At 54.2% G+C, this 27,050-nt stretch overlaps 3 protein-coding genes across 6 annotated transcripts in view; 2 read left to right on the forward strand and 1 right to left on the reverse strand.

Annotated features, from left to right (window-relative positions):
• Window positions 1–3,379: 3,379 nt before the first annotated feature.
• Window positions 3,380–9,413, forward strand: LOC311429066 (olfactory receptor 14A16-like). Of its 2 annotated transcripts, XM_084540214.1 has the most exons (4): window positions 3,380–3,535; window positions 3,700–4,439; window positions 5,756–6,004; window positions 7,983–9,413. In XM_084540214.1, exons 2-4 carry the CDS (start codon window positions 3,727–3,729, stop codon window positions 8,014–8,016), a joined length of 996 nt encoding a protein of 331 aa, XP_084396340.1. In that variant the 5' UTR covers window positions 3,380–3,535; window positions 3,700–3,726; the 3' UTR covers window positions 8,017–9,413. The 2 variants fall into 2 exon arrangements, 1 of the variants encoding a protein (XP_084396340.1); XR_014688026.1 differs by lacking the exons at window positions 3,380–3,535; window positions 3,700–4,439; window positions 5,756–6,004 and adding an exon at window positions 6,722–6,945.
• A 4,443-nt stretch (window positions 9,414–13,856) lies between these two features.
• LOC311429063 (uncharacterized protein) overlaps window positions 13,857–27,050 on the reverse strand; it is a 70,586-nt gene continuing 57,392 nt past the window's right edge. Inside the window, exons 1-10 of one of the 3 annotated variants that reach the window (XM_084540211.1) lie at window positions 18,665–18,971; window positions 18,330–18,586; window positions 17,873–17,943; window positions 17,408–17,496; window positions 17,192–17,297; window positions 16,246–16,369; window positions 15,800–15,937; window positions 15,349–15,485; window positions 14,944–15,066; window positions 13,857–14,634 (exon numbers count right to left, since the gene is read on the reverse strand). In XM_084540211.1, coding sequence (XP_084396337.1) covers window positions 14,517–14,634; window positions 14,944–15,066; window positions 15,349–15,485; window positions 15,800–15,937; window positions 16,246–16,369; window positions 17,192–17,297; window positions 17,408–17,496; window positions 17,873–17,943; window positions 18,330–18,586; window positions 18,665–18,692 — 1,191 coding nt within the window. In that variant the 5' untranslated portion in view covers window positions 18,693–18,971 and the 3' untranslated portion in view covers window positions 13,857–14,516. Of the gene's footprint in view, window positions 14,635–14,943; window positions 15,067–15,342; window positions 15,486–15,799; window positions 15,938–16,245; window positions 16,370–17,191; window positions 17,298–17,407; window positions 17,497–17,872; window positions 17,944–18,329; window positions 18,587–18,664; window positions 18,972–27,050 lie in introns of those variants that run through there. The other 2 variants (XM_084540212.1, XM_084540213.1) reach the window with 2 other exon arrangements.
• LOC311429067 (olfactory receptor 14J1-like) lies at window positions 22,438–25,314 on the forward strand. Its single transcript, XM_084540215.1, has 2 exons — window positions 22,438–22,642; window positions 24,086–25,314. Exon 2 carries the CDS (start codon window positions 24,113–24,115, stop codon window positions 25,046–25,048), a length of 936 nt encoding a protein of 311 aa, XP_084396341.1. The 5' UTR covers window positions 22,438–22,642; window positions 24,086–24,112; the 3' UTR covers window positions 25,049–25,314.

A 27,050-nucleotide genomic window follows, 5' to 3' on the forward strand; every position in this document is an offset into this window, starting at 1 on the left:
GAGATGAGAGATTTCCCTTCCTGTCCTGAGAAACAGTCACCTCCCTTCTGCCCAGTTCATTCCTAGCGGTTCCTGGCCCATCCACCAGGAGCATCTCCAAATTCTGACAAAGGCCACGGAATAAAGGAAGTGGAGCGCTGGAGAAGTCACTGCTGTGCTCCTGCCCCAACACACCTCTGCTTTTCCAGGAAGGTGGGGTTTGAGGCTTGTCCTAGGGCTGGGCCTTTTGCAAAAGACAGGGTAAAAGCTGTCTTCAGAGCACTGAAGTTTCTTGACACGCTTTGCCTGAGTCTTGAGAGTATGATTCATTCTGTCCACTCTGCCACTAGACTGGGGTCTGTCTGTAAGGGCTATGCGGATCCCAACCAATCCCTAATAGTCTGCTTCTTTCAGTAACTGCCTTGGCTATCAATTGTGGACCTCTGTCCGATGGCGTTCCCAAAGGTGCCCCAAATCTCAGAATTCTTTCTTTTACCACAGCTTGTACTACTTCTCTCGCCTTCCTGGTACGACACGGAAAGGCCTCAGGCCAGCCTGCAGACGAGTCTACGAGGAATAACAAATACTTCAGCCCCCCTTTTCTAGGCCGTTCGCTAAAGTCAATCTGCCAATACTCTCCAGGTGCCTGCCCCTCAGCAGTGGATTTTTGTGTGTTTAGTGGATTATTTCTCCAACACATGTCACGCCTTTCTGTGACTGAGCGAGGAGCCTCCACCATGTTCCTGCGTATAAATGAGAGGGGTTTTGCCTCTCGGCAGAAGCCGTCCCCAGGCTCTCAGCATATTTAAGCAGCTACAGCTGCTTTTCTTTGTCTGAGACCCAGTCTCAGCTGATGAGGAAGTAATGGGACCAGCAAACCTTTCTGGCTGCAGCAGCTCGGGCCTGGCTGCCCTGGCCCTGCGGCAGGAGGAGCTGCCTGAAGACCCCCAGGGATGGCACGGAGGGGCTGCAGGCCTCCCAGGGTCTATGAGTGAGCGGGCCTGTGCAGTGCTGGATGTAGGGATGGGCCCCGAAACCTCATCTCTTTCCCTGTGCTGAAAAGCAGCTGGACTATGACATGCATTTTGCAGGAGGAGTGTCAAGACACAGGTTTTCCTGTTTGCAAGTCCCAGATCCTGCTGAACACCACCTAGGTCGGCCCATCTGGCAGCTGTGCACAGAAGATGCGTCCAAGAACCCACAGAATCCTCGGGAATGTCTGCACCCAGCAGTGTCCCTTTCCTGTGACCGTCCGAGTGATTAAAGGCCCCCAGGGTGACATGGGGTCATTGAATTCATCTTAGTCCAGTGGCTTCCACAAGACTGCCTGCTTCTTCAGCCTGACTGCAGGCATCTACCTCCGACCACAAGATCACCCTGACTGGCTCTGCTCTGACCCTCACCCACAAGGGCTCCCCCACTCTGCTGCCCATCCCATAGAGGAGCTCCAAGCATCCAGACAGATCCTTCACATGGAGGGCAACCCCCTGTTGATCACCCCTGCCTGTCTCTTCTGGACAATCTGCCCCCATCCAGCACAGCACGCCAAGCTGAGGGACCTGTCCCCCCACACCTCAGCAGCTCTGCCATCAATGTCCCAGCCCTGTGACAGCAGGCGGGGATCCAGCTCCTCCTGCCTGTGCCCCAGGCTGAGGGCATTGGGGCACATCTGGGCTGCAGCACCTCAGCTGTGGCACAAGGGCCAAACTGAGACTTGTTCCAGACCTTGTGCCAAGAGCCTGGGCATGAAGAGGCTTTCCTTCAGAGCAGATATGCTGCCGTGGATGGCAGATGGCCATACGAAGATGAAATGAGGGGTCTGAAGCACAGTATGCCCTGGTGTTCCTGAGGCCAGAAGGAAACAGGCCTGGGCTGTGCTGCCCTGACAGCAGAGGGCCTTTGTGGTGTTGGTGCAGCCCTGAGGGCCCGTGCTGGAGCTGGGGCTGATCTCCGGGCAGGAGAAGGGGCTGCTGATTTCCCTTGATTTTTTCCATCTCCATTAATGATCCTGGAGATGAGACAAGGCGCTCACCTGCAGCTGCCCATGTTATTCACACCTAAACTGAGTGCAGAGGAATCCCAGGTCCCGTGGGTTTGTGGCAGGCATGGGAGGGATCTGAGTCCCAATCCAGACCCAGGACAAAAACCCAGCATGAGATGTTTTAACTGACTCTGCTGAATCCTTTCCTTAAGCAGGGAGTTAAAGGAACTGCTTTTATGACCATGTCTGGGTGTCCCTAAATCAACTGGGATGAGAAGAGGTGATTGGTACAGATAATTGTTTTTTTTGCTAGGAGAAATGATCCTGCTGTCAAGAAGTGTGTGTGCCAGGGGAGGGAGGGAAGCCCAGGGATCCCTTCAGGCTGTTTGCCAGCAGGTTCCCCAGGGCCATGTGCAGGGAGCGTGGTGGGGGGCAGAGCAAGGGAGGCCTTGGGCTGGGCCTCTGCTGCTGAGCTGGGCCGGGCTCCTGGGCCCAAGGGGAGCTCCTGGCAAGCGGGCAGCGCTGCAGAGAGACAGCTCTGCCCAGGAGCAGCTCCTGTGCACAGCGCAGCAGGGCTGGGGGCACTGCCTGCAGAGACACAGTGCTTAAAGGCAGGCAGCAGTGGCAGCATGCCCAGAGCTCCCTGCTGAAGAAGACTTTGCAGCCCTGCACCCGGTAAGTCTCTGGCTGGAGGGCAATGCAGCCGCAGTTCCTGGAGGCAGGAGAAGCCGGGGGTGCAGGCAGGGGTGTCCAGGGCTGTGGTGCAGAGCAGGGTCCCTGCTGTGCCCCAGGGGCTGTGTGGCGGGGCAGGGCCTCTGCCGCCTGCCAGGCTCAGCACTCAGCCTGCCCGGGGAGCTGCCCAGGGCGAATTTCAAAGGGAACTCACATATTTCCTTAGCCTCTGCTTTCAGTTTTCTCTTCTTTTAGCTCACTGGGAATAGAAATAGAAGCTGTTATTTCCAAGAAGAGACTGAGACTTACTCGACAGAAGAAGGAAGTTTCCAAGGACCCCCAGCAAGTCCCTTTCCTGCCCCTCAGCCCATAGAAAGCTCCACCACCCCTTGCACAGTGTCAGCAGTGTCTGTGTGCCCTGGTTTCTAGGACGTGCCCCCAGCGAGCTGCCCCTGGGCAGAGCCCTGCTGCCAGGAGGTGTCTGCAGGGCAGAGCTGAGCACCCAGCTCTGATGGGGTGGGATGGGGGCTGTGAGCTGCAGGCAGGAGGCGTGGGGACAGAGACCCAGCTGCAGGCAGGGCCAGCTGCAGGCAGCACAGAAGCTCTCTGTGGGAGTGAGAGGGAGCTGCTGTCACTATATGATGAGTTGGGCGAGGGCTTTGGAGATGCGCACTTTGAACCTGGATTCCTCTGCTCTCAGTAGCATTAAGGGTCAAGTCAGAGGAACACCTAAGTGTGACCAACCTCCCGAGGTGTCTGCATGGGGCAGCTGAGACCAGGACTGATTGATACACCTTCTGTCCTCACTCTGCCCTGAGGGACAGTCCCTTTGCCTTGCAGGAGCCCCAGGATTTCACTTGGTGGGCAGTACACCAAGGATTTCTACCTTTAAGGACTTCTCAGGTGGGTAGGACAAAAAAAATACACAAAAAAATACACAATACACCAAGCCCTATTCTGCAAGTGAGTGAATTTCTGAAACAATGATGAAAAGTTCCTTTATATATTATGTCTACACAAGTGTTGTTTTTATTTCTTTTTATTTTTTATTTTTTATTTCTTTTTAGACCGGCCTCAAGGTCAAGAGACATCAAATGTCCAACAGCAGCTCCATCCCCGAGTTCCTCCTCCTGCCATTTGCAGACACACGGGATCTGCAGCTCCTGCACTTTGGGCTCTCCCTGGGCATCTACCTGGCTGCCCTTCTGGGCAACGGCCTCATCCTCACCGCCATAGCCTGTGACCACCGCCTCCACACCCCCATGTACTTCTTCCTCCTCAACCTCGCCCTCCTCGACCTGGGCTGCATCTCCACCACTCTCCCCAAAGCCATGGCCAATTCCCTCTGGGGATCCAGGGCCATTTCCTATGCAGGGTGTGCTGCCCAGGTCTTTCTCTTTCTATTCTTCCTCTCTGCAGACTATTCCCTTCTCACCATCATGTCCTACGACCGCTACGTTGCCATCTGCAAGCCCCTGCACTACAGGAGCCTCCTGGGCAGCAGAGCTTGTGCCCAGATGGCAGCAGCTGCCTGGGGCAGTGGGGCTCTCTGTGCTCTGCTGCACACTGCCAATACATTTTCCCTGCCCCTCTGCGGAGGAAATGCTGTGGACCAGTTCTTCTGTGAAGTCCCCCAGATCCTCAAGCTCTCCTGCTCACAGTCCTACCTCAGGCATGTTTGGGTACTTATGATTGGTTTCCCTTTAGCATCCATGTGCTTTTTTTTCATTCTTTTTTCCTATGTGCAGGTCTTCAGGGCCGTGCTGAGGATGCCCTCTGAGCAGGGCCGGCACAAAGCCTTCTCCACGTGCCTCCCTCACCTGTTTGTGGTCTCCCTGTTTGTCATCACTGGACTTTTTGCCTACATGAAGCCCTCCTCAGCCTCCTTCCCAGCCCAGGACCTGATGGTGTCATTTCTGTACTCAGTGATGCCTCCAGCACTGAACCCCCTCATCTACAGCATGAGGAACCAGGAGCTCAAGTGTGCCATTAGGAATATGATTTCAGTGATGTTTCTGAAAAGTGAGAAATTACTGCTTTTTCCCCACAAATGACTTCCTGGGTACTTGTTTCATGATCATTATTGTAACATTTATCTTTGTTGTCATTCCCATTCATTAGTTTATTAGATTTTTTTTTTTTAATGTGTATATCTACCGTACGTTGAGCAATGAACCTGCTTTTTCAGTACTCTCTCTTATCATCTGCTTAATAAAAAAGGATCTCCCCAACAGACTGCCTGAAATCCTGCTTCTTCTTTCAAAGCTGATGCCAATAACATGGCTGAGCAGTGTGGTGGTTTCACACCAATGGGCAGCTGAGCTCCAGCACATCACACTCATCACACTTTCACCCCCTCCTCAAAGGAGTAGCCGAAGAAAACAGAGTGGAAAGGGCTCCTTTTTTTTTTATAATTTTTTTGAAGATACAGGTAGAAGACAGCATTTGCAGTCTTGGGCAAAACAGATTCAGTGTAGGGAGATTAAGATCACTTGCTGAGATTTAACTAACTGACTGGAGCAGTGAGAAACTAAAAAAGTTTCTCACTCTTATCTCTCCCAGCTGCTGTTGTGTAGCAGCTTATTTTTTACTCTTTCTTAAATATGTTTTCACAGAAATGCCAATGCCATCACTTATTGGCTTGATTCTTCTGATTGGCTGGTTTCTTGTCACAGAAGCCACCCCTATGGCACCCTGCTACCAAAACCTTACCAAGTTAACTCACTACAGGAGGGATACAAATTTAATCAGAAGGTTGGAGCAACTCTTGTATGAAGAGAGCTTGAGAGAGCTGGGGATGTTCAGCCTGGAGAAGAGAAGTCTCTGGGGTGACCTCATTGCAGCTTTTCTTTTTTTTTCTTTCTTTTTTTTTTTTTTTTTAAAAAAAAAAGACCCTTAAAGGGGCCTCAGGGAAATGGGGCTTCTCACACTTCGTATTTTTGTTTTGTTTGGGGAGTGTTTTGCATTTATTTTGCTGTCCTATGTGCAGATCCTCAGGAACTGTTGCTCATATTCCTACCTCAGGAGTGTTTGGGTACTTACGATTGGTTTCTCTTTAGCATCCACGTGTTTAATTGTCATTCTTTTCTCCTGTGTGCATGGACGGCACAAAGCCTTCTCCACGTGCCTCCCTCACCTGGCCGTGGTCTCCCTGTTTTTCAGCACTGCCATTTTTACCTACTTGAAGCCCCCCTACATCTCCTCCCCATCCCTGGATCTCGTGGTGACAGTTTTGTACTCGGTGGTTCCTCCAGCCATGAACCCCCTCGTCTACAGCATGAGGAACAAGGAGCTCAAGGATGCACTGCAGAAACTCATGAGTGGGTGTACATCAGAAGTAATGTACTGCCTGTCTTCTCCAGAATTGTACTGGTAATATAACTCATGATATGCCAAGTTTGTCTTTTGTTCTTTGGTGGTTTTGGTTTGTTATTAATGAGGGCAACAATGTTTTCCATATAAATTGTCATTATTGATCCTACTGACGTATTTAAACAAAACAAAGGAGCCTGCAATGAAGAGTGTGTCTGAGATGCTTTTTCTGAGAATTTTGCTGGGGGTTCCAGGGTAATGCCCATGGGTGGAAATGAAGAGGAATATAGAGACCCACTATAGCAGAACTACCAGGAAGCAGCAGGGGTTCGTCTGTCCAGAGCTACTTTCATCCCGCTTCTACAATCTCCTTCTGAGTGTTTTCTGTTGGCATAAGCCTGATTGTTCCTGTAGCTTGGTCACAGTACTGCTGTGTGGCAATCCTGTGACCACAGGCAGGGACTGGCAACGGGCATTTTTGTGGCACAGCTGGCCTCCAGAACAGCATTTCCATCCCATAAAGTGATTCTGCTCAGGGTAGTGCCTGGCGGCTCAGGTCTTCCTTCACAGTTGCTGTCAAGAACATTGCAGTCCAGAAATGGACTCCAAGAGGGACCTGGCTTTGCCTGTTTCTCCATGGGCTCAGGGTGAAGTGATCAGAGCCCCAGCTGGGTGTTTGAGGGCATGAGCACTCCCTCAGGTGTTGCTTGTTGGTGTCCAGCACTCAGGCAGATGGTGAGGAGGCTCCAGTTAACCTGCCTGTGGCACTACAGCATGTGCTGGGGCTGGTGGCAGGTGAGCAGATTTTGGAAGGAATCAGGAGAGCCCAGGGGAGCTGCAGGGACAGTGTGTCCCAGGGGGTCAGCAGTGAATGGAGCCCACAGAGCATGAGCCTCTTCCCGGTGGAGTCCCCCTGCGATCAAGTGTTAAATCTGGATGTGAGCAGGACAAGAAGAGCCCCGTGACCCAGGGGACATAGGAGGAACAGGGAAAGAACTCTGGTGAGCGAATGTGGAATGTGAATAGTGGAATGCCATAGGGTGCAGCACCCAAACACTTCTCATGGCACTGCAAAGAAGGCAGGCTGAGGAGCTCCAGGACCAGGGCTCTCAGCCCAGCTCAGAGAGGTGGTTTATTCCTCTGCAGCGGGACACAGAATGGCTCAGTCAGAAGTCCAGATGTGCCTGGTACAGTTGAGGCTTCAGCATGCACATCGTGTACATGTGCTGAGGCGAACCTGAGGCTGCACAAATGCCCTCAGCCAGGGTCCATTCCTCATGCTGTGGAGAATGAGGGCTGGTCAGCCTCACCTCAGTCCCTGTGAAGGTGATGGGGCAAGCTTTTCCACAGCCACCTCCAGGCACTTGAAGGACAAAAACAGGATTGATGAACCCATAGCGGAAGGGAAGGATAGGGAAGCAAAGGGAAGAGAAGGTGCCTACCTGTCTTTAGCAAGGCCTTTGGCTTTGTCTCAGAGAATTCTTATGGCCAGAATGGTGCTATGTGTATTTAACAAATTGGTGAGGCCATGGGTGGGCCAGTTTGCTGGACAATCAGGCCCAGATATCATCCATGACACATAGTGCTGTCAGCCAGTTCTTAGCATCATCCCTCAGCAATCAGCACTTGGGGCAGCACTGCTGAATGTCGTTATTGCCTCTCTGAATTACCAGATGGAGCACACTTTCAGATCTTTTCTGGATGGTGTCAAGCTCAGAGGAGCCCTTGATCAATCTTATCTATTTAGTCTGCCTTGATCAGAAGAGTTGAAGAAGATCAAAATCAGAAGTCTCTTGGAACATTTATTTGTTTATTGTGATTCAATGTCCTGTCTTTCAGAGAGCTCTCTGAAGACATAGCAGGCAGAGGAAGAGGAAAGAGAGAGAGGTAGAGGCAGAGATAGATCTTGTGTTCCTATGACCACAGTAGATCCTGCAAAGAATGATTCCATATTTGAAGCAGTAGTAGAAAATTTACTTTATAAACTAAGGGTAGAAAATATCCTTGATAAGCTTACTTTTTTTTTTTATCTCCCCAGGCCCTGGCACACAATGACGGTGCTGGGTGAATAAGTTGAGGTCCGTGGTGCCTCAGAAACTTAACAACGAGCAGGAAGCCTCTGGTCAGCTCAATCTCTGGAGCTGACAGGCCAGCAGCAGTAACATGGCTGGGGACAAGGCCTATGAGGTGACTGCTTCCTGAAGCAGCTGATGTGTCAGCCCTTGCCTCCTGGCTGACATCTGTGCTTTTCAGCTCACACCTGCCAGCATCCCTGATAAGGCAGCAGAAGGCACCTGCTTGGCACACTGATTGTGAGATGCCCTCTGTCTGAGAGCCTGGCAGGCCCCAAGCAGGAAGAGGCCTTGGGTGTGGGTTTTTACATCCCTTCTGCCTGAGCACATGGTGGGACAGCAATGGGCACACAACTCGGTCACATCTACATGAGAAGCTGGAAGGCCAGCAGCAGGCACGTGGCTTTGAAGATCCTGGTGAGGATTCTCTGGTGGTGGGAAATAGCAGGAGAGAGCCGAAAGTGGGATAAAGTGCTGCTTGGAAGGTGAAGAGTGGGCATGGGGAAGAGGAAATGTCACCGAAAGGGTAGTGCTGTGCTGCCTCACATCACCAAGAAGGAGTCTGTGGTCAGCCCATACCACTGTGTTTCAAAGGACAGCCAGGGAGGGTGGGCAGATATCAGTTAAAGTAAGGAAATGCCAGTGTGAGAGCAAAGTGGAGAAGTGAAGTGGGTGCCTAGAGCCTGCAGGGAGAATAGGGCAAGAATTGGACAGTGCAGGACAGCCTGTGGTGGAGAAGAGTGTACTGGCAAGGCTGCAAGGCCCCAGCAGCACCATGGTCTTTGTCCCTTTGGCTATGGCAGTTGTCTCTGCTACTGAGGCTCACGAGGACACATGCTGTGCTCATGACACTGGGGCCTTGTTGCCTCCTTGCAACCCAGTGGGGAGGCCAGCAGGTGTCATAGCATTGTCCTTCACACAACATCACACACCCCACATCCCACTGCCCCAGGAAGAGCCCTGAGCCATGGGTGAGGGACAGGACCTCCCTGCCCAGGGGCTGGGGGCCAGGGCTTGGCCTTTCTGCTTCACCAAACAAACCAAGGCCTTTACTCAGCGTCAGAGTCTCCTGCCCAGTGCCTTTGCCTACCTGCAATCATGGCCTCCAATTGTGTGCTCTAACAAGTCCATGGGGAGGCTTTGTCAGTAATGACCCTCACTGGGGCCCATTAATGCTCCCAGACACTTCAAAGTTTCCTTCTGACTTGAACTTCTCCTGCAGTTACATCATTCTCCTCTCACTACCTGAGGTTCACGGACTCAGCACCAAGTGCACCATGGGGCTCATTACCATTCAGCCATTTTCATCCGGTCTTCCAGACTTGTAGAGTTAATTAGTGAGGTTTCAAGAATGCAGTTAAAGAGGAAGTTTTCAATGTCCACTTTACGGAAAGCATTTTCTTTATTTAAGATTAGTTTCCATTAGTTTTCATTTTTGCAAAGAAGTGCTAGCATCATTCTCTAGTTGTCATGGATCCAATGTGCGTCCAAAGGAGGTCTATATAGCTGAAATATTTGTTTTCAGTGTTTATAAAATATATATGAAAAAGAAACAAACACCACCAAAATGAAAAGAAATAAACAGAAACCAGAGCCCACAATGGTGAGCCAACTCCAAGTTGCCTCCAACGAGGTGCACCATCCACAAGGGATGACTGTACAAGAAATTTTTGACATAGAGAGATACGAAAAGTAAAAGAGAAATATAGAGTTGACTACTGGGATGATGAGAGGAACTACTGAAATGCAGGCAAGCTCAACCTCCCCAAAATCCCTAGGAGCAACTGGGTATATGAGAAGCATTTGAATGACCAAAGAGCAAGAGCAAGTGGAGGGGAACTCTGCAGAAGAGCAGAAAATGCACACGTCCACACACTCTGCTGGAAAGGTGACTTCCAGCATGGGCTGTTTCATAAGGCCAGGTGGAAATACCTCAAAGACTGAGGAGATGAAGTGCAGTGCATGAGAGAAATTCTGGCAATGCCAGTACAGGGGAAGATCAGTATTTGTCTCCCGCTGTAACAGGCATCCTGAAAGATGATAATTTTGATGTCATGGGACACCTCTCACATTGTATTAGATCTGTTCAGCTATTTCAGCTGACTGTAATGTGCTGATTGAGGTGAAATGTTTGAAATGCTTTAAAAACAAGTAGGTAACATTCAGACCTTAAGCAATAAAATGATAATTTTCTGTCCTGCATGGAGCCCTGATGCCACAAAACCCTCCCTGCCCAGGACTGCTCATGCCACCCCTCACTCCTGGCACAGAGAAAATCTGTGACTTCTGACATCTCCTGCCTGTTAGAGCAGAAAAACCAGAGTTAAAATTGTTCCCTGAAATGATCCATCTTTGAATGGGTAAATTTGTGCCAATCATACCCGTACTGGTATGGCCTTTCTTGGTGGAAATATTCACATTTTCTGTCTGTGTAGTGAGATATATATTTGTATAGCCCCAGCTGTAACCCTTCCTGGGAGTTGCCTACAAAACGACTGTTATTTGGTTGCTAGTTGTGTGTGATTTTTCCTGTGCATTGCATTCTGTGTTCCATGGCAATTGTCCCTGTTGCGATCAGTAAGAGCTTGACCCAGCCCTGAATGCGTGGTGCCTTGGCAGCACGGCTGTGGGACCATCTGTGGGGCAGTGGGGCGATAAGGTCTCCCTTGAGCCTGATCACAAAGGAGGTCCTGTGTGTGCTTTGGTGAGCATTTCTTTTCATCCCCTGAATGGCAAAAAGTCACACAGACTAGGACTTTCACATCCTGTCAGGTGCCAGGTAGCTCCAGCCCCAAAGTCTCCTGTCTCCAAAGTCTGCTTTTGCTTGACGTGGAATTGCTCTTGGAGAACCGCAAAGGTCCCGAGTCCCGCAACCTGAAGAGCCTGCACACAGAGAAGCCAGAAAGGCTGACGAGGGAGCTCTTGAGAGACGGGAAAAGGGATGACTGTCAGAGCAGGGGGACACTGCTCTGTGCCCTGCCCGCTCCTGAGGGACAATGGGGCAAGGTGGGGCACTTTGGAAAGCTTTGGAGAAGAGCCGCATCCTCCGTTTCTTTCGTCACCCCCCTCCCAGGATGTGCCACCATCCCTTGGCTAGGGAACAGCCCAGAGGTTCCCAGCACACAGCTTAGGCCTGGGACTGATTCCCTAGGCCTAGGCCTAAACACACGGCTTAGGCCTGGGACAGATTATCCTAGGCACGGACCCAGGATATTCCCCCATCTCTCTGCTCGCCCTCTCCACTCAGGCCACAGGGAAGAGTGAAGCCCTAGGGTGTGCCAAACCCCCGAGAAGCAGAGCAGATCTGGCCTTGGTTTCTCTCCCAGCTGGCCAGCAAGCTGCTCTGGGCACCCTGGGCAGTCTCAGTGTAGGGTAGGGATTGCTCTGCAGGGCCCAGGACACCAGCCCACCTTATCCTGCTCCAGCGCTTCCAGAATTTGTGCAGATACAGCATCCCAGATAGCCTCAGTCTCTGGAAAGCAAGGAAAAGACAGGTCAGGCTCCAGGCCAGAAAGCTCACCACCTCTTGGCAAGCACCCAGGCGAGGACACATGCAGGCATACATGAGACACCTGAAAAACACCATGCGGGCATTCCTGGGACATTCCTGAGAGGCCTGTGGGAGCTGCAGGCCACACCAGTCTCTGGGACACCAGAGGTCTTTCCTCCCAGAGGCAGATCCCAAAGAGGCACCAGCTCCCAGGGAAACCTGGCCCTGGATTGTCCCCATCACGAGGAGGCTGAGCCATGCCCAGAGGAGCCCTAGGGCTGAGGACAGCCCTAGCACCAGGACCCAGGAGTCCTGGCTGCCACATTGTCCCCTGAGCCCAGCGGGACCCTCAGGCTGGGCTCTCGCAGCAGCCACCAGCTCTGTCCAGCACCACCACCACCCCCCAGCCCAGGACATGCAGCTTTGGACAGCTGACAGCCCCTGGGCCACCCTGTGGGAAGGGACTCCTGACACCCTTACCTTTGGGGGAGAGGCGTAGGAGCACTGGGAACTGGGAAACCATATCAGGGGCGATGGTCACCCTCCAGCAGCCCTCCATCTCTCTGCTGGCCCTCAGCTCAGGACAAGGGATGCCCGCCCTGGCTCCTCAACCACAGCTCCTCTGCAAGGTGCCCCTGCTCCTCCGCCCGTCAGCGAGGGTCGCCCAGGGCAAGCTTGCTTCCTGCTGAACCCACTCCTGGCCACAGAAGGACAGCGCTGGGGAGCACCCAAGCAGTGCCCAGCACGGACCAGGCCTTGCAGGGAAGTGCCGGCACTGCCGCTGCTCCAGTGACGATATCCTGGTGATGCAGTGCACCCGCTGTGACATCAGCACATGACATCTGAAGGCCTGTGAGGTCAGCAGCATGGAGATGGCACAGCTCTGGAGAGAGATGAGAGATTTTCCTTCTTGTCCTGAGAAACAGTCACCTCCCTTCTGCCCAGTTCATTCCTAGCGGTTCCTGGCCCATCCACCAGGAACATCTCCAAATGCTGACAAAGGCCACGGAATAAAGGAAGTGGAGCGCTGGAGAAGTCCCTGCTGTGTTCCTGCCCCAACACGCCTCTGCTTTTCCAGGAAGGTGGGGTTTGAGGCTTGTCCTAGGGCTGGGCCTTTTGCAAAAGACAGGGTAAAAGCTGTCTTCAGAGCACTGAAGTTTCTTGACACGCTTTGCCTGAGTCTTGAGAGTATGATTCATTCTGTCCACTCTGCCACTAGACTGGGGTCTGTAAGGGCTATGCGGATCCCAACCAATCCCTAATAGTCTGCTTCTTTCAGTAACTGCCTTGGCTATCAGTTGTGGACCTCTGTCCGATGGCGTTCCCAAAGGTGCCCCAAATCTCGGAATTCTTTCTTTTACCACAGCTTGTACTACTTCTCTCGCCTTCCTGGTACGACACGGAAAGGCCTCAGGCCAGCCTGCAGACGAGTCCACGAGGACTAACAAATACTTCAGCCCCCCTTTTCTAGGCAGTTCGCTAAAGTCAATCTGCCAATACTCTCCAGGTGCCTGCCCCTCAGCAGTGGATTTTTGTGTGTTTAGTGGATTATTTCTCCAACACATGTCATGTCACGCCTTTCTGTGACTGAGCGAGGAGCCTCCACCATGTTCCTGCGTATAAATGAGAGGGGTTTTGCCTCTCGGCAGAAGCCGTCCCCAGGCTCTCAGCATATTTAAGCAGCTACAGCTGCTTTTCTTTGTCTGAGACCCAGTCTCAGCTGATGAGGAAGTAATGGGACCAGCAAACCTTTCTGGCTGCAGCAGCTCGGGCCTGGCTGCCCTGGCCCTGGGGCAGGAGGAGCTGCCTGAAGACCCCCAGGGATGGCACGGAGGGGCTGCAGGCCTCCCAGGGTCTATGAGTGAGTGGGCCTGTGCAGTGCTGGATGTAGGGCTGGGCCCCGAAACCTCATCTCTTTCCCTGTGCTGAAAAGCAGCTGGACTATGACATGCATTTTGCAGGAGGAGTGTCAAGACACAGGTTTTCCTGTTTGCAAGTCCCAGATCCTGGTGAACACCACCTAGGTCGGCCCATCTGGCAGCTGTGCACAGAAGATGCCTCCAAGAACCCACAGAAACCTCGGGAATGTCTGCACCCAGCAGTGTCCCTTTCCTGTGACCGTCCCAGTGATTAAAGGCCCCCAGGGTGACATGGGGTCGTTGAATTCATCTTAGTCCAGTGGCTTCCACAAGACTGTCTGCTTCTTCAGCCTGACTGCAGGCATTTACCTCCGACCACAAGGTCACCCTTGTAATACACAATAAATGTTTGTTCATTGTCTTTTGTATTATAAAAACAAGGAGTTCCGTTTGAGGAGCGGGAGTTGCGAAAGCTCCCTGCTGAAGTAAGGAGCTGTATAATACTTGGCTAGGCACTATGAAAATTCTTTTGCTTAATGTAACAAAAAAGAGAACCCCCTCCCCTTCTCTCCTTCTGCATCTCAGTTGCCTCTTTTGTTCAAAGACCCTGCTGCAAAGCTCATGGAACCATCTCCTGATAAGTTGCTAAACTAGTGTATCAACATCCTGCCTTCCTGTCTCACGCTGGGACAACATGACCAAATAAAGAAAGAAGTTGAACCACAACGCTGAGGAAGACTACGGCCTTCAACTTCACGACCACCAGAGGGACAGAGACGACCCCCTAGCAACAGTGCGCGCAGTCACAGAATATACCAGGATGTGCTGCATAATCCCGGAATTACCAAGATATAAAAAGGGACCCTGGCGGGGGTGAGGTGCGCGCCATTGGCGGAGCCGAGACTCCCCGGCCGCCCAGCGCTGTTTTGCTTGCTGTTGCTTACTCAAGAAATTCCTTTCTATTATTAATGCAATGCTCTCTGAAAATTAATTAAGGGGGCAACTTATAACAAGCCTGATCACACAGGAGGTCCTGTCCGTGCTTTGGTGAGCATTTCTTTTCATCCCCTGAATGGCAAAAAGTCACACAGACTAGCGCAGACAAGGCGCTGCATTCAAGAGAAGCGACACAAGCAGTCTGGCTGTGCTCTTTATTTTCCATTCAGGGGTGGAAAGCGGGAGAGCTTCCCAGCCCCTTTGCTCTGAGCTCCGCTGCTGCCGTCAGCATTCCCAGCACCTTCCCCTCCGTTGCGGTACCAGCATCTAGCGCTAGGGAGTCAAAAGGAGAAGAGGATGATCAGGTTGTGTACAGGCTGAAGGCAGAGAAATCCTGCAGGCTTAGCTCGGGCCGTGCACGTAGGGGTCTGCTTCCCCTGCAGCTTCAAGGTTGCCGTCAGGTGCGACGGATGCCTCGTGCCCAAGCTCATGACAAGGTCCCCAGGGGTGCAGCTCATCAGCCTGGGGCTGAGGCAGGGGGAGCGGAGGGCCCCGGAACGGCCTCTCTGTCCCAGTGCTGCCCCCAGGGAAGGACGGGCCTTGCAGCAGCGGGAAGCACCGTCCCTGTCTGGAGATACTTACCAGGGGAGCCACAGCTGCTCTTGCCGCAGCCGCTTTTCCTCCGCAACAGTTTCGAACATCTTTTGTCGACGGCGATGCGGCTCCAGCCTTTTCAAAACTTGCAGTGCTCGTGGGGAAAGGTGGCTGCAACAGCAGGAGGAAGGGATCCCTCAGCCTTTGCCAGACGCCCCTTCTGCCTCTCCCCTCTTCCAGACCCTGCACCCACCCTGCCACGTGCACCCACCCTTTCGCCCTGTGATGAGTTTTAGGCCTTGGCGGTAACCAAGGTCCTGCCCGCTTTAGGAGAAAGCCAAGGGTGTCACAGGCAACCCCAGGACCCAGGGACCGGGCTGCTGGACATCTCCTGACATCGCTCAGCAGCTACTCGAGTGCCCCAGGACGTGAACGCAGCCGGCACACACTTACTCGAGCCTGTCCAGCTGGGCTGGTGCTCTCCACTCCTCTTCTGGGGTAGGGGTCGGAGCCTTCCTCCACCTCCTCCTGACCTCCTTGCTCTTGGGCTGGGCTGGGGGATGGGGAACCCAATCGTGTTGAGTGGTGACCTGGTGCAAGGAGAAGAGGCTCTCATCAGACAGGACTGGACACACGGGTGCTGTTTCCCAGAGGACCCCCGGAAAGGACCCTGCAGCAGGAGCTGGGAAGCAGGCGACTCGGCACTGCCGGCCCACGTCTGGCTGCTGCTTTGACCCCTCGCTTTCTGCTGACAGCCTCTCTTGCCCGCACAGGGAGGAGCGGGCAAAGCCCTGCCCTGCGCCCTGGTGCCCGTCCTGCTCCCACCACCCTGGGACCTGCCCCCCTCGGAGCCCTGGCGGGGAGGAGCGCTGCTGTTCTCAGCGGTGTTGGTCACTGCCCGTACCTGGAGTGTCTGATGGTCCTCCCCCCGAGACCAGGCTTCCCAAGCAGCCATTTCTGCCCGGGCTTGCTGTATTCGCTCTCGGTACAAGGGCCAAGAGCTCTTTTTTTGGTCCCACTGCGAGGACAGGTTCCAGGCCTCCTGGAGGAAAACAAAGAGAAAACACAACAGCAGACAGGATTGGTCTCAGCTGTTGGACCGAAGACCTCTGCCATCACAGACCCAGAAAGCCCTCATTCCTTTTCCATCCCCCTGGTCCAAATGAAGCGGCTCATGGCAACACGGGAGGCAGCAAGAGGCAGGGAAAGTGTCTCCCGAGGAAGAGGAGAAGGAGGTAACAAGCGTGAAAATGAACGCAGCCCAAGGGTCTGGCTTGGGATCGCTCCACACAAAGAGGCTTTAGTACAGTGCCAAACCGCGTGGTCATTGCAGCAAGGCAGAGCAGGTACCTGCGCCAATCTGCGAGAGGCTTCGGGAGCAGGGAGCGCAGTGCTGGTGGACTCGGCTCGAGGAGCTGGTTCCTGCCTGTCTGTCTTCGTCCTGGGGGAGCTGCCTGGACACGGGGGGAGCACACTGCAAACAGACACCGGGAGGCTGCGTGAGCCCGGGGGAATCCGGTCTCCAGTCCGCTCGCCAGCTGCGTCAGCCTCTGCAGCAGACGGCAGTTCCGCAGCGAATGGGTGTGGGACTGGCCGTGTTCGCTTCAGCAGAGACGGAGAGAGCCAACCGCCAAGCTGTGGCACCAGCTGCCTTCAGGAAGGCTCGGGATGCCCGTATCCAGGCCCTTTGTGGTGGCAGGAGGAGAGGAGCAGTGTCTTGTGCAAGGACAGGATCCTAGAGACACCAGTACGGCCCACCCGGGCTTATGGGAGGGAAGCAGATTATCTTATCTATATTATTATTAGCTGGGGAGCCAGCGACATCGGAGAACGCCATCAGGGAAGAGGGGAAGGCATGCCACCTCCCTCCCTCGGCACTCTCTTGTGTCTGCCATGAAGTCTGGCATATTTTTGGGAAAAAATGCCTGAAAGAAACGTTTCCACCTGCTATCACAGCTCCTTAGGCTGGAAGAAGCTGCGGGGGAGCTGGAAGAAACTGCAGGGGACGTTTGCTCCCACAGACAAAAAGATGGACTCCGTTGCAATGTGGGGGTCTCCTGAAGGGACAAGAGCTTCTGCAACAAGGCTCTGCATCCAGCTCCCCCAAGGATCAGGGCCCTGCTGGAAAATGAAGCTGGCGTGCCAGTCTCAGGCAAACGTGCTGCACGCTTGCCATCCGTGGAGAGAGCGGCTGCCTCCGGGACGGGTGTCAGGAGCCTTTCTGGTGGGTCCAAAGGGGACATCTCTCCTGTGTGGCTGCAAGTGGCTCCTTCCTCCTTTCCCCCAAGGGTCTCACCTGGTGGAAGGCTTCTTCTCCAGATCTTGCTGCCTCGTGTCTGGCTCCCAGCTTCTCACCGTGGGGAGGGAAAGCTTCCGCAGCTTGCCAGTACGGAACAATGAAACTAGGAAAGGAGGAAGCTCTTCAGAGCAGCCGCATGGGCACTGCCTTTTAAGCTGGTTGCAGTCAGCCAGCGTGGGGCAGGGACCACCCCCAGACAGCACGGACCCTTACCTCTTCTCATCCTGTACTCTCCTGCAGCTTCCTGCTGCGAGCTGGACGGCACTTTGGCCTCTGGCCTTGTCCTCACAGTCAGATGAAACCTGGCAGACAAAAGAGGACATGGGCTTGAAGAAGGCTGGCCTCCTACCCGTTGCAGCTTGCTGGCAGTAATCCTCCTGGTGTGGCACGGGGCATGGCATCCCTTTTCCGTCACGTTCACGCATGGGGTTTGTTGTCAAGCTTCCCGCAACACCAGAAAAGGTAGCCCAAATTCCCAGCAGCACGGGCACAAGAAGCACAACCGCAATGCCCCTCCTCTCCAGGTGAAGACACTCGTAGCCGAAAGTCAGCCTGAGTTAACCAGGACCCAGTCTCTCCAGAATTTAGCCCTGACTGGATGCTGAGCGTGGAGACCCGACCGCGCACCTTCCAAAGGAGGAGGTGGGAAGCCAAGGGCTGCGGAGGAAATGCACTCACCTTGGGAACATCTGGATCTCACGAGTGGTGGTCTCTCCACTCGAGGCAGTCGGGTGTGTCCGCCATATTCTCTGCAAAGAGACACAGACCTGCTGGTTGGGGTTCTGAGGCAGTTTTCTCAGGGCCCTCATTGACAGGAAGCAAACCTGTCTCCCAAGCCAAAAGAAAGCCTTCTCTCCAAAACCCTCCTCCAAAGCCTCTTCCATCAACCTTTGTTCTGCTCTGGAGGAGCATGGCAGAATATCGAGGCTGTACAGTAACGCTGCCAGGCCTTTTGCAGGGGCCAGCATCCAGACGCTCAGAAGAGCTCATGGAGAAAGCAGCTAAAGGGGCAGGCGTGGGGAAAGGCACCTGACTGGCCTGCCGTGTCCAGGCTGGCCAACAGCGGTCGGATTGATCACCCTTCCACAGGATTCCCAAAGAAATTGAAGTAGCCCTCAAAACATCACCAACTTACACTGTGGAGCACTGCAAAGAGGTCCGCAGCGCTCTCCAGACGTTTAACACAGTCCGGATAAAACTTCATGCACAGGAAATCATCTTCGCACGTCAAAACACCGATGTCCCTGAAGGCAAAGGGGACGTGCTCCTTGTTCCTCAGGAGGCAACAGTACAAGACGATGGTCTCCTTCACACACTCCTGCACCATGTACAGTGGTAAGGAGGTGGCTTCTGCTAGCTGCAGGTAGTTCAGCTGCTTCACCTTGATGTCATCTGCAAGGAGAAGCAACATCCTCAGCAACAAATCCTTACGGACATGGGGCAGGAAGAGGGGGGCTGCTGCCTTCTCACCAGGGAGGATCTCAGGGGGACAGTACATGTCCTCCACCCACGCCTCATCAATGTCCAGCTGGAAGAACGGTTTGCGAATCAAGAACTGCTTTTGCTTCACATGGAATTCCTCTTGGAGAACCGCAAAGGTCCCGAGTTGCGCAACCTGAATAGCCTGCACACAGACAAGACAGAAAGGCTGACGAGGGAGTTCTTGAGAGACGGGAAAAGGGATGACTGTCAGAGCAGGGGGACACTGCTCTGTGCCCTGCCCGCTCCTGAGGGACAATGGGGCAAGGTGGGGCACTTTGGAAAGCTTTGGAGAAGAGCCGCATCCTCCGTTTCTTTCATCAACTCCTCCCAGGATTTGCCACCATCCCTTGGCTAGGGAACAGCCCAGAGGTTTCCAGCACACAGCTTAGGCCTGGGACTGATTCCCTTAGGCCTAGGCCTAAACACACGGCTTAGGCCTGGGACTGATTCCCTAGGCCTAGGCCTAAACACACGGCTTAGGCCTGGCACTGATTATCCTAGGCACGGACCCAGGATATTCCCCCATCTCTCTGCTCGCCCTCTCCACTCAGGCCGCAGGGAAGAGTGAAGCCCTAGGGTGTGCCAAACCCCCGAGAAGCAGAGCAGATCTGGCCTTGGTTTCTCTCCCAGCTGGCCAGCAAGCTGCTCCGGGCACCCTGGGCAGTCTCAGTGTAGGGTAGGAATTGCTCTGCAGGGCCCAGGACACCAGCCCACCTTATCCTGCTCCAGCGCTTCCAGAATTTGTGCAGATACAGCATCCCAGACAGCCTCAGTCTCTGGAAAGCAAGGAAAAGACAGGTCAGGCTCCAGGCCAGCCAGCTCACCACCTCTTGGCAAGCACCGCACCCAGGCAAAGACACATGCAGGCATATGCGAGCCCCCCCAGAAAAACACCATGCGGGCATTCCTGGGACATTCCTGAGAGGCCTGTGGGAGCTGCAGGCCACACCAGTCTCTGGGACACCAGAGGTCTTTCCTCCCAGAGCCAGATCCCAAAGAGGCAGCAGCTCCCAGGGAAACCTGGCCCTGGATTGTCCCCATCACGAGGAGGCTGAGCCATGCCCAGAGGAGCCCTGGGGCTCAGAACAGGACCCATCATCAGGACCCAGGGGTCCTGGCTGCCCCATTGTCCCCTGAGCCCAGCAGGACCCTCAGGCAGGGCTCTCGCAGCAGCCACCAGCTCTGTCCAGCACCACCACCACCCCCCAGCCCTGGACCTGCAGCTTTGGACAGCTGACAGCCCCTGGGCCACCCTGTGGGAAGGGACTCCTGACACCCTTACCTTTGGGGGAGAGGCGTAGGAGCACTGGGAACTGGGAAACCATATCAGGGTCAATGGTCACCCTCCAGCAGCCCTCCATCTCGCTTGCTGCTGGCCCTCAGCTCAGGACAAGGGATGCCCGCCCTGGCTCTTCAACCACAGCTCCTCTGCAAGGTGCGCCTGCTCCTCCGCCCGTCAGCGAGGGTCGCCCAGTGCAAGCTTGCTGCCTGCTAACCACACTCCTGGCCACAGAAGGACAGCGGTGGGGAGCACCCAAGCAGTGCCCAGCACGGACCAGGCCTTGCAGGGAAGTGCCAGCACTGCCGCTGCTCCAGTGCTTATATGCTGGTGATGCAGTCCATCCTTTTGTGACATCATCACGTGTCCTAATAAGCCTTATGACGTCAGCAGCATGGAGATGGCACAGCTCACGAGACAGACGAGAGATTTCCCTTCCTGTCCTGAGAAACAGTCACCTCCCTTCTGCCCAGTTCATTCCTAGTGGTTCCTGGCCCATCCACCAGGAGCATCTCCAAATGCTGACAAAGGCCACGGAATAAAGGAAGTGGAGTGCTGGAGAAGTCCCTGCTGTGTTCCTGCCCCAACACGCCTCTGCTTTTCCAGGAAGGTGGGGTTTGAGGCTTGTCCTAGGGCTGGGCCTTTTGCAAAAGACAGAGTAAAACCTGTCTTCAGAGCACTGAAGTTTCTTGACACGCTTTGCCTGAGTCTTGAGAGTATGATTCATTCTGTCCACTCTGCCACTAGACTGGGGTCTGTCTGTAAGGGCTATGCGGATCCCAACCAATCCCTAATAGTCTGCTTCTTTCAGTAACTGCCTTGGCTATCAATTGTGGACCTCTGTCCGATGGCGTTCCCAAAGGTGCCCCAAATCTCAGAATTCTTTCTTTTACCACAGCTTGTACTACTTCTCTCGCCTCCCTGGTACAACACTGAAAGGCCTCAGGCCAGCCTGCAGACAAATCCACGAGGACTAACAAATGCTTCAGCCCCCCTTTTCTAGGCAGTTCGCTAAAGTCAATCTGCCAATACTCTCCAGGTGCCTGCCCCTCAGCAGTGGATTTTTGTGTGTTTAGTGGATTATTTCTCCAACATATGTCACGCCTTTCTGTGACTGAGCGAGGAGCCTCCACCATGTTCCTGCGTATAAATGAGAGGGGTTTTGCCTCTCGGCAGAAGCCGTCCCCAGGCTCTCAGCATATTTAAGCAGCTACAGCTGCTTTTCTTTGTCTGAGACCCAGTCTCAGCTGATGAGGAAGTAATGGGACCAGCAAACCTTTCTGGCTGCAGCAGCTCGGGCCTGGCTGCCCTGGCCCTGGGGCAGGAGGAGCTGCCTGAAGACCCCCAGGGATGGCACAGAGGGGCTGCAAAGGGACTGCAGGCATTTACCTCCGACCACAAGGTCACCCTGACTGGCTCTGCTCTGACCCTCACCCACAAGGGCTCCCCCACTCTGCTGCCCATCCCATAGAGGAGCTCCAAGCATCCAGACAGATCCTTCACATGGAGGGCAACCCCCTGTTGATCACCCCTGCCTGTCTCTTCTGGACCATCTGCCCCCATCCAGCACAGCACCCCAAGCTGAGGGACCTGTCCCCCCACACCTCAGCAGCTCTGCCATCAATGTCCCAGCCCTGTGACAGCAGGCGGGGATCCAGCTCCTCCTGCCTGTGCCCCAGGCTGAGGGCATTGGGGCACATCTGGGCTGCAGCACCTCAGCTGTGGCACAAGGGCCAAACTCAGGCTTGTCCCAGACCTTGTGCCAAGAGCCTGGGCATGAAGAGGCTTTCCTTCAGAGCAGATATGCTGCTGTGGATGGCAGATGGCCATACGAAGATGAAATGAGGGGTCTGAAGCACAGTATGCCCTGGTGTTCCTGAGGCCAGAAGGAAACAGGCCTGGGCTGTGCTGCCCTGACAGCAGAGGGCCTTTGTGGTGTTGGTGCAGCCCTGAGGGCCCGTGCTGGAGCTGGGGCTGATCTCCAGGCAGGAGAAGGGGCTGCTGATTTCCCTTGATTTCCTCCATTTCCATTAATGATCCTGGAGATGAGACAAGGCGCTCACCTGCAGCTGCCCATGTTATTCACACCTAAACTGAGTGCAGAGGAATCCCAGGTCCCGTGGGTTTGTGGCAGGCATGGGAGGGATCTGAGTCCCATTCCAGCCCCAGGACAAAAACCCAGCATGAGATGTTTTAACTGACTCTGCTGAATCCTTTCCTTAAGCAGGGGGTTAAAGGAGCTACTTCTATGACCTTATCTGGGTGTCCCACCATCAGCTGATGTGAGAAGAGGTGATTGGTACAGATAATTGTTTTTTGTGCTAGAAGAAATGATCCTGCTGTCAAGAAGGGTGTGTGCCAGGTGAGGGAGGGGAGCCCAGGGATCCCTTCAAGCTGTTTGCCAGCAGGTTCCCCAGGGCCATGTGCAGGGAGCCTGGTGGGGGGCAGAGCAAGGGAGGCCTTGGGCTGGGCCTCTGCTGCTGAGCTGGGCCGGGCTCCTGGGCCCAAGGGGAGCTCCTGGCAAGCGGGCAGCGCTGCAGAGAGACAGCTCTGCCCAGGAGCAGCTCCTCTGCACAGCGCAGCAGGGCTGGGGGCACTGCCTGCAGAGACACAGTGCTTAAAGGCAGGCAGCAGTGGCAGGATGCACGGAGCTCACTGCAGGAGAAGACTTCCCAGCCCTGACCACGGTAAGTCTCTGGCTGGAGGGCTCAGCACTCAGCCTGCCCGGGGAGCTGCCCAGGGCGAATTTCAAAGGGAACTCTCATATTTCCTTAGCCTCTGCTTTCAGTTTTATCTTCTTTTAGCTCACTGGGAATAGAAATAGAAGCTGTTATTTCCAAGAAGAGACTGACACTTACTCGACAGAAGAAGGAAGGTTACAAGGACCCCCATTCAGTCCCTTTCCTGCCCCTCAGCCCATAGAAAGCTCCACCACCCCTTGCACAGTGTCATCAGTGTCTGTGTGCCCTGGGCTCTAGGACGTGCCCCCAGCAAGCTGCCCCTGGGCAGAGCCCTGCTGCCAGGAGGTGTCTGCAGGGCAGAGCTGAGCACCCAGCTCTGATGGGGTGGGATGGGGGCTGTGAGCTGCAGGCAGGAGGCGTGGGGACAGAGACCCAGCTGCAGGCAGGGCCAGCTGCAGGCAGCAGAGCCATGGGCAGGGAGAGAGAGGGAGCTGCTCCCAGAAAGTCAGTGGCAGAGCGATTTGGGCACCTCCGTGCCATCCCTGCACTGCTGATGCCTTCCACAGTACAACCCTTGGTCTCTTCCCCTTCCCCAGCATAGACCACTAGAGATATTTGCATGGGAATTTGTTCATGACATGCCTTTGGAGTCAGTGGTATAGGGGATAACTCAGATGAAGCTAAGGTACGGATGCTGCATGTTACATAATGCAGATACATTAAAGGAGGAAAAGCCTCCATGTCCCCTCATGACAAGTAGGGTTGTGGAAATGCTGTGTGTGGGGCTGTGAATGAGATCACTCTGTCTTCAGGTCTCCCCATTTTTAGAGCATTCAAAACTTTTCCTGCAAGGGTTCTACTGGGCTGCACGCTGCCCCCCTCCAGGGCACAGCTCTGCCATAGCAGCTCTGTGCTATGCATGGAGAACACACCTACAGGCTAAGGGCGTGTTAATGCTGCTGGATATCAATATGTGGTAGCTGCAGTGATCCTCTGTAACCCTTGCTAGGTGTGGAGAACTGAGATTGTCCTCAAGAGGTGAGGAGATTGGAGTTTTGCATTTCAAAACTGGATTCCTCTGTTCTGTCCCAATTCTTCTCAGGGGAACACCTGAGCATGATATCTTCTAAACCAAAGCGGTGCGAGCCGGGGGCAGCTGTGACCAGGACTGAGGGACAGGATGGCTGCCCTCACTCTGCTCTAAGGGACAGAGCGCTTCCATCTCTGAACACACAAGATTTCATTTGGAGTGCAGCAGAAACACCAAGGACTTCCAGAGGTCCCTGCTCCCAGCAGCAACCTCTGGTAGCACCAACCACAACTCTAGCAAGGCAGCTGCAGCAGAGGTTTTCCTGAAAGGACAGCATCACTTTTGAGGTTTAAAAAAGAAATAAAAGACATTTTGCTCACAGAATACAGCCTAACATTTTTCTGTATTTTCCTCCTCAGACTGGTCCCCGTGCCCAGAGGAATCAAATGCCCAACAGCAGCTCCATCACAGAGTTCCTCCTCCTGCCATTTGCGGACACACAGGAGTTGCAGCTCCTGCACTTTGCGCTCTTCCTGGGCATCTACCTGGCTGCCCTTCTGGGCAACGGCCTCATCCTCACCACCATAGCCTTCAACCACCGCCTCCACACCCCCATGTACTTCTTCCTCTTCAACCTCGCCCTCCTTGACCTAGGAGCCATCTCCACCACTGTCCCCAAAGCCATGGCCAATTCCCTCTGGGGATCCAGGGCCATTTCTTACTCAGGATGTGTTGCACAGGTCTTTCTGTTTCTTTTCTTGATATCAGCAGAGTATTCTCTTCTCACCGTCATGTCCTATGACCGCTACGTTGCCATCTGCAAGCCCCTGCACTACGGGAGCCTCCTGGGCAGCAGAGCTTGTGCCCAGATGGCAGCAGCTGCCTGGGGCAGTGGGGTTCTCTATGCTCTGCTGCACACTGCCAATACATTTTCCCTGCCCCTCTGCCAAGGCAATGTCATGGACCAGTTCTTCTGTGAAATCCCCTCAATGCTCAGGCTTTCCTGCTCAGACTCTTACCTCAGGGAAATTGAGCTTCTCACATTTAGTGTTTTTCTCTTTCTGGGGTGTTTTGTTTTCATTCTTTTCTCCTACGTGCAGATCTTCAGGGCTGTGTTGAGGATGCCCTCTGAGCAGGGCCGGCACAAAGCCTTTTCCACGTGCCTCCCTCACCTGTTTGTGGTCTCCCTGTTTCTCAGCACTGCCGTGTTTGCCTACCTGAAGCCCCCCTCCATCTCCTCACCTTCCCTGAACCTGGTGATGGCAGTTCTGTACTCGGTGGTTCCTCCAGCAGTGAACCCCCTCATCTACAGCATGAGGAACCAGGAGCTGAAGAATGCCATTAGGAAAGTGATTTCATGGAGACATTTAAGGATGTGCTGAGGAAACTGGCTGGACCTTTCTGCAGCTATAAACTGCTTCTTTTCTTCTTCCTCAGATGAATTACAGTTTATGTAATGATAGGACAAGCTTAACTTCTGGAGGGATTTTATCCTGTTTTTCATTTTCCCCTTGTGATACTATTTTCCACAAAGAAATGCTGTTCTTCATCCCCTTGTACCAACATATCTTTTGTGACCCTGAGGCTCTGCATAAATGAGGAGCCAGACTGTCTGTGTATTTAAATGAAATAAATGAACCTACAGCAACTTTTTTGCCTGAGACCCACTCTCAGCTGATCCGGAAGCAAACCCCTTTCTGGCTGCTGCAGCTCGGGGCAGGCTGCCCTGGCCCTGGGGCAGCAGGGAATTCCTGAGGACCCCCAGGGATGGCACGGAGGGTCTGCAGGCCTCTTGGGGATCTGCTGTTGAGGAGAGCAGGGGACGCGACAGGGGACACTGACCTCTGTATGCGTCTGCTTTGGATGTTCCCCTCTGTGGCACTGAGCCCTCTGTGCCCCCAGGAGCTGCTGTGCCCTTCAGAGGGGCTGGGACTGTGGTGGCAGTGCCCAGAGCCCTGCAGCAACCTGCGGTGGGTCTTGGGGTCACCCCAGCCTGGGCTGCTGGGCTGGGCTGGGATGAGGGCAGGGAGGTGGGCAGAGAGCAGGGAGTTGGGAGAATTGGGGGGAAGCTGGGAAAGGCTGGAATGGCTGTTTGGCCATTGGTCCTATCTCTGCCCACCAAGGGCATATGAGATGCTGCTGTCCCTCACAGCCCTGCCTGTACTGTCTCCCCTCTCCCACTGTGCTCTGTCACACCCAGCACTTTCTCATGCCTCATCCCACAGGCTCCCACCCCATGTCCAGCTGGCATCACTGCAGGGCAGCCCTCCCCAGGGGCCCAGGCATCTGCCTGCAGCTTCCACAGCTGCTGCTCCTGATGGCCTCCTGAGGCCTGCCTGCTCCTGGCCCATCGCAGTGTTGTGAGGAGGTGACCTCAGCAGCAGCAGCCCAGCCATGGTGGCTCGACAGAGCTGTCCCCTGTCAGAGCTGCCCCCCGTGTCCCGTGGGGTTTGTGATGCACTCGATGACATCGCCGTGTCTGCCTGCCTGCCACCAGGCAGTCAGGTCACTGCAGTAGGAATGGCATCACAACCCACCTCCCAGCCTCGTCACTGGGACCTTCCTCCACCTCTCCCCTCTCCCCAGCTCCCAGCACCGCTGGGTTGGTTTCCGTACTTGCTGAGGGCAGACACTATTCCCTCATCAAGGTCATCAGTGAAGATGTTGGACCCAGCACCGACCCCTGGGGAAGACCGCTAGCCACAGGCCTCCAGCCAGACTCTGCACCACCAATCACCATCTGCATCTGCATCACCAATGGCATCCAGAACAAGCTGTACCAACACCTTTCCAGGGACAGAGGTGAGACTGACTGGCCTGTAGTTTCCCGGATACTCTTTCTTGTCCTTCTTGAAGACTGGAGTGACATTGGCTATCCTCCAGTCTTCAGGCACCTCTCCTGTTCTCCAGGACCTTTCAAAGATGATAGAGAGTGGTTCAGCGATCACCTCTGCCAACTCCCTTAGCACACGTGGATGCATCCCATCGGGACCCATTGATTTGTGTGCACTGAGCCCACTCAGACGCTCCCGAACCACTCTCTCATCAACCAGGGGAGAGCCCTCCATTTCCCAGACCCTTTCTCCTCCCTCCAGGGTTGAGGAGTCTCGGGGGAGAGTCCTTGAAGCAAAGACTGAAGCAAAGAAAGCATTCAGTATCTCCGCCTTCTTGGCATCTCCCATTACCTGCACATCCCCTCGTTCAGCAGGGGACCCACGTTATCTCTAGTCTTCCTTTTACGTACTTAAAAAAAAAAACACCTTCTTATTATCCTTTATCTCTTTTGCAAGCTGCACCTCCAGGTGGGCTTTAGCCTTCCTCATCGCATCCCTGCAGGCCCTGACAACACTCTTACACTCCTCCCCAGAGGACAGGCCCTTTTTC

This window comes from Aythya ferina, assembly GCF_964211825.1.
Source record: "Aythya ferina genome assembly, contig: HAP1_SCAFFOLD_279, whole genome shotgun sequence".
NCBI lineage: Eukaryota > Metazoa > Chordata > Aves > Anseriformes > Anatidae > Aythya > Aythya ferina.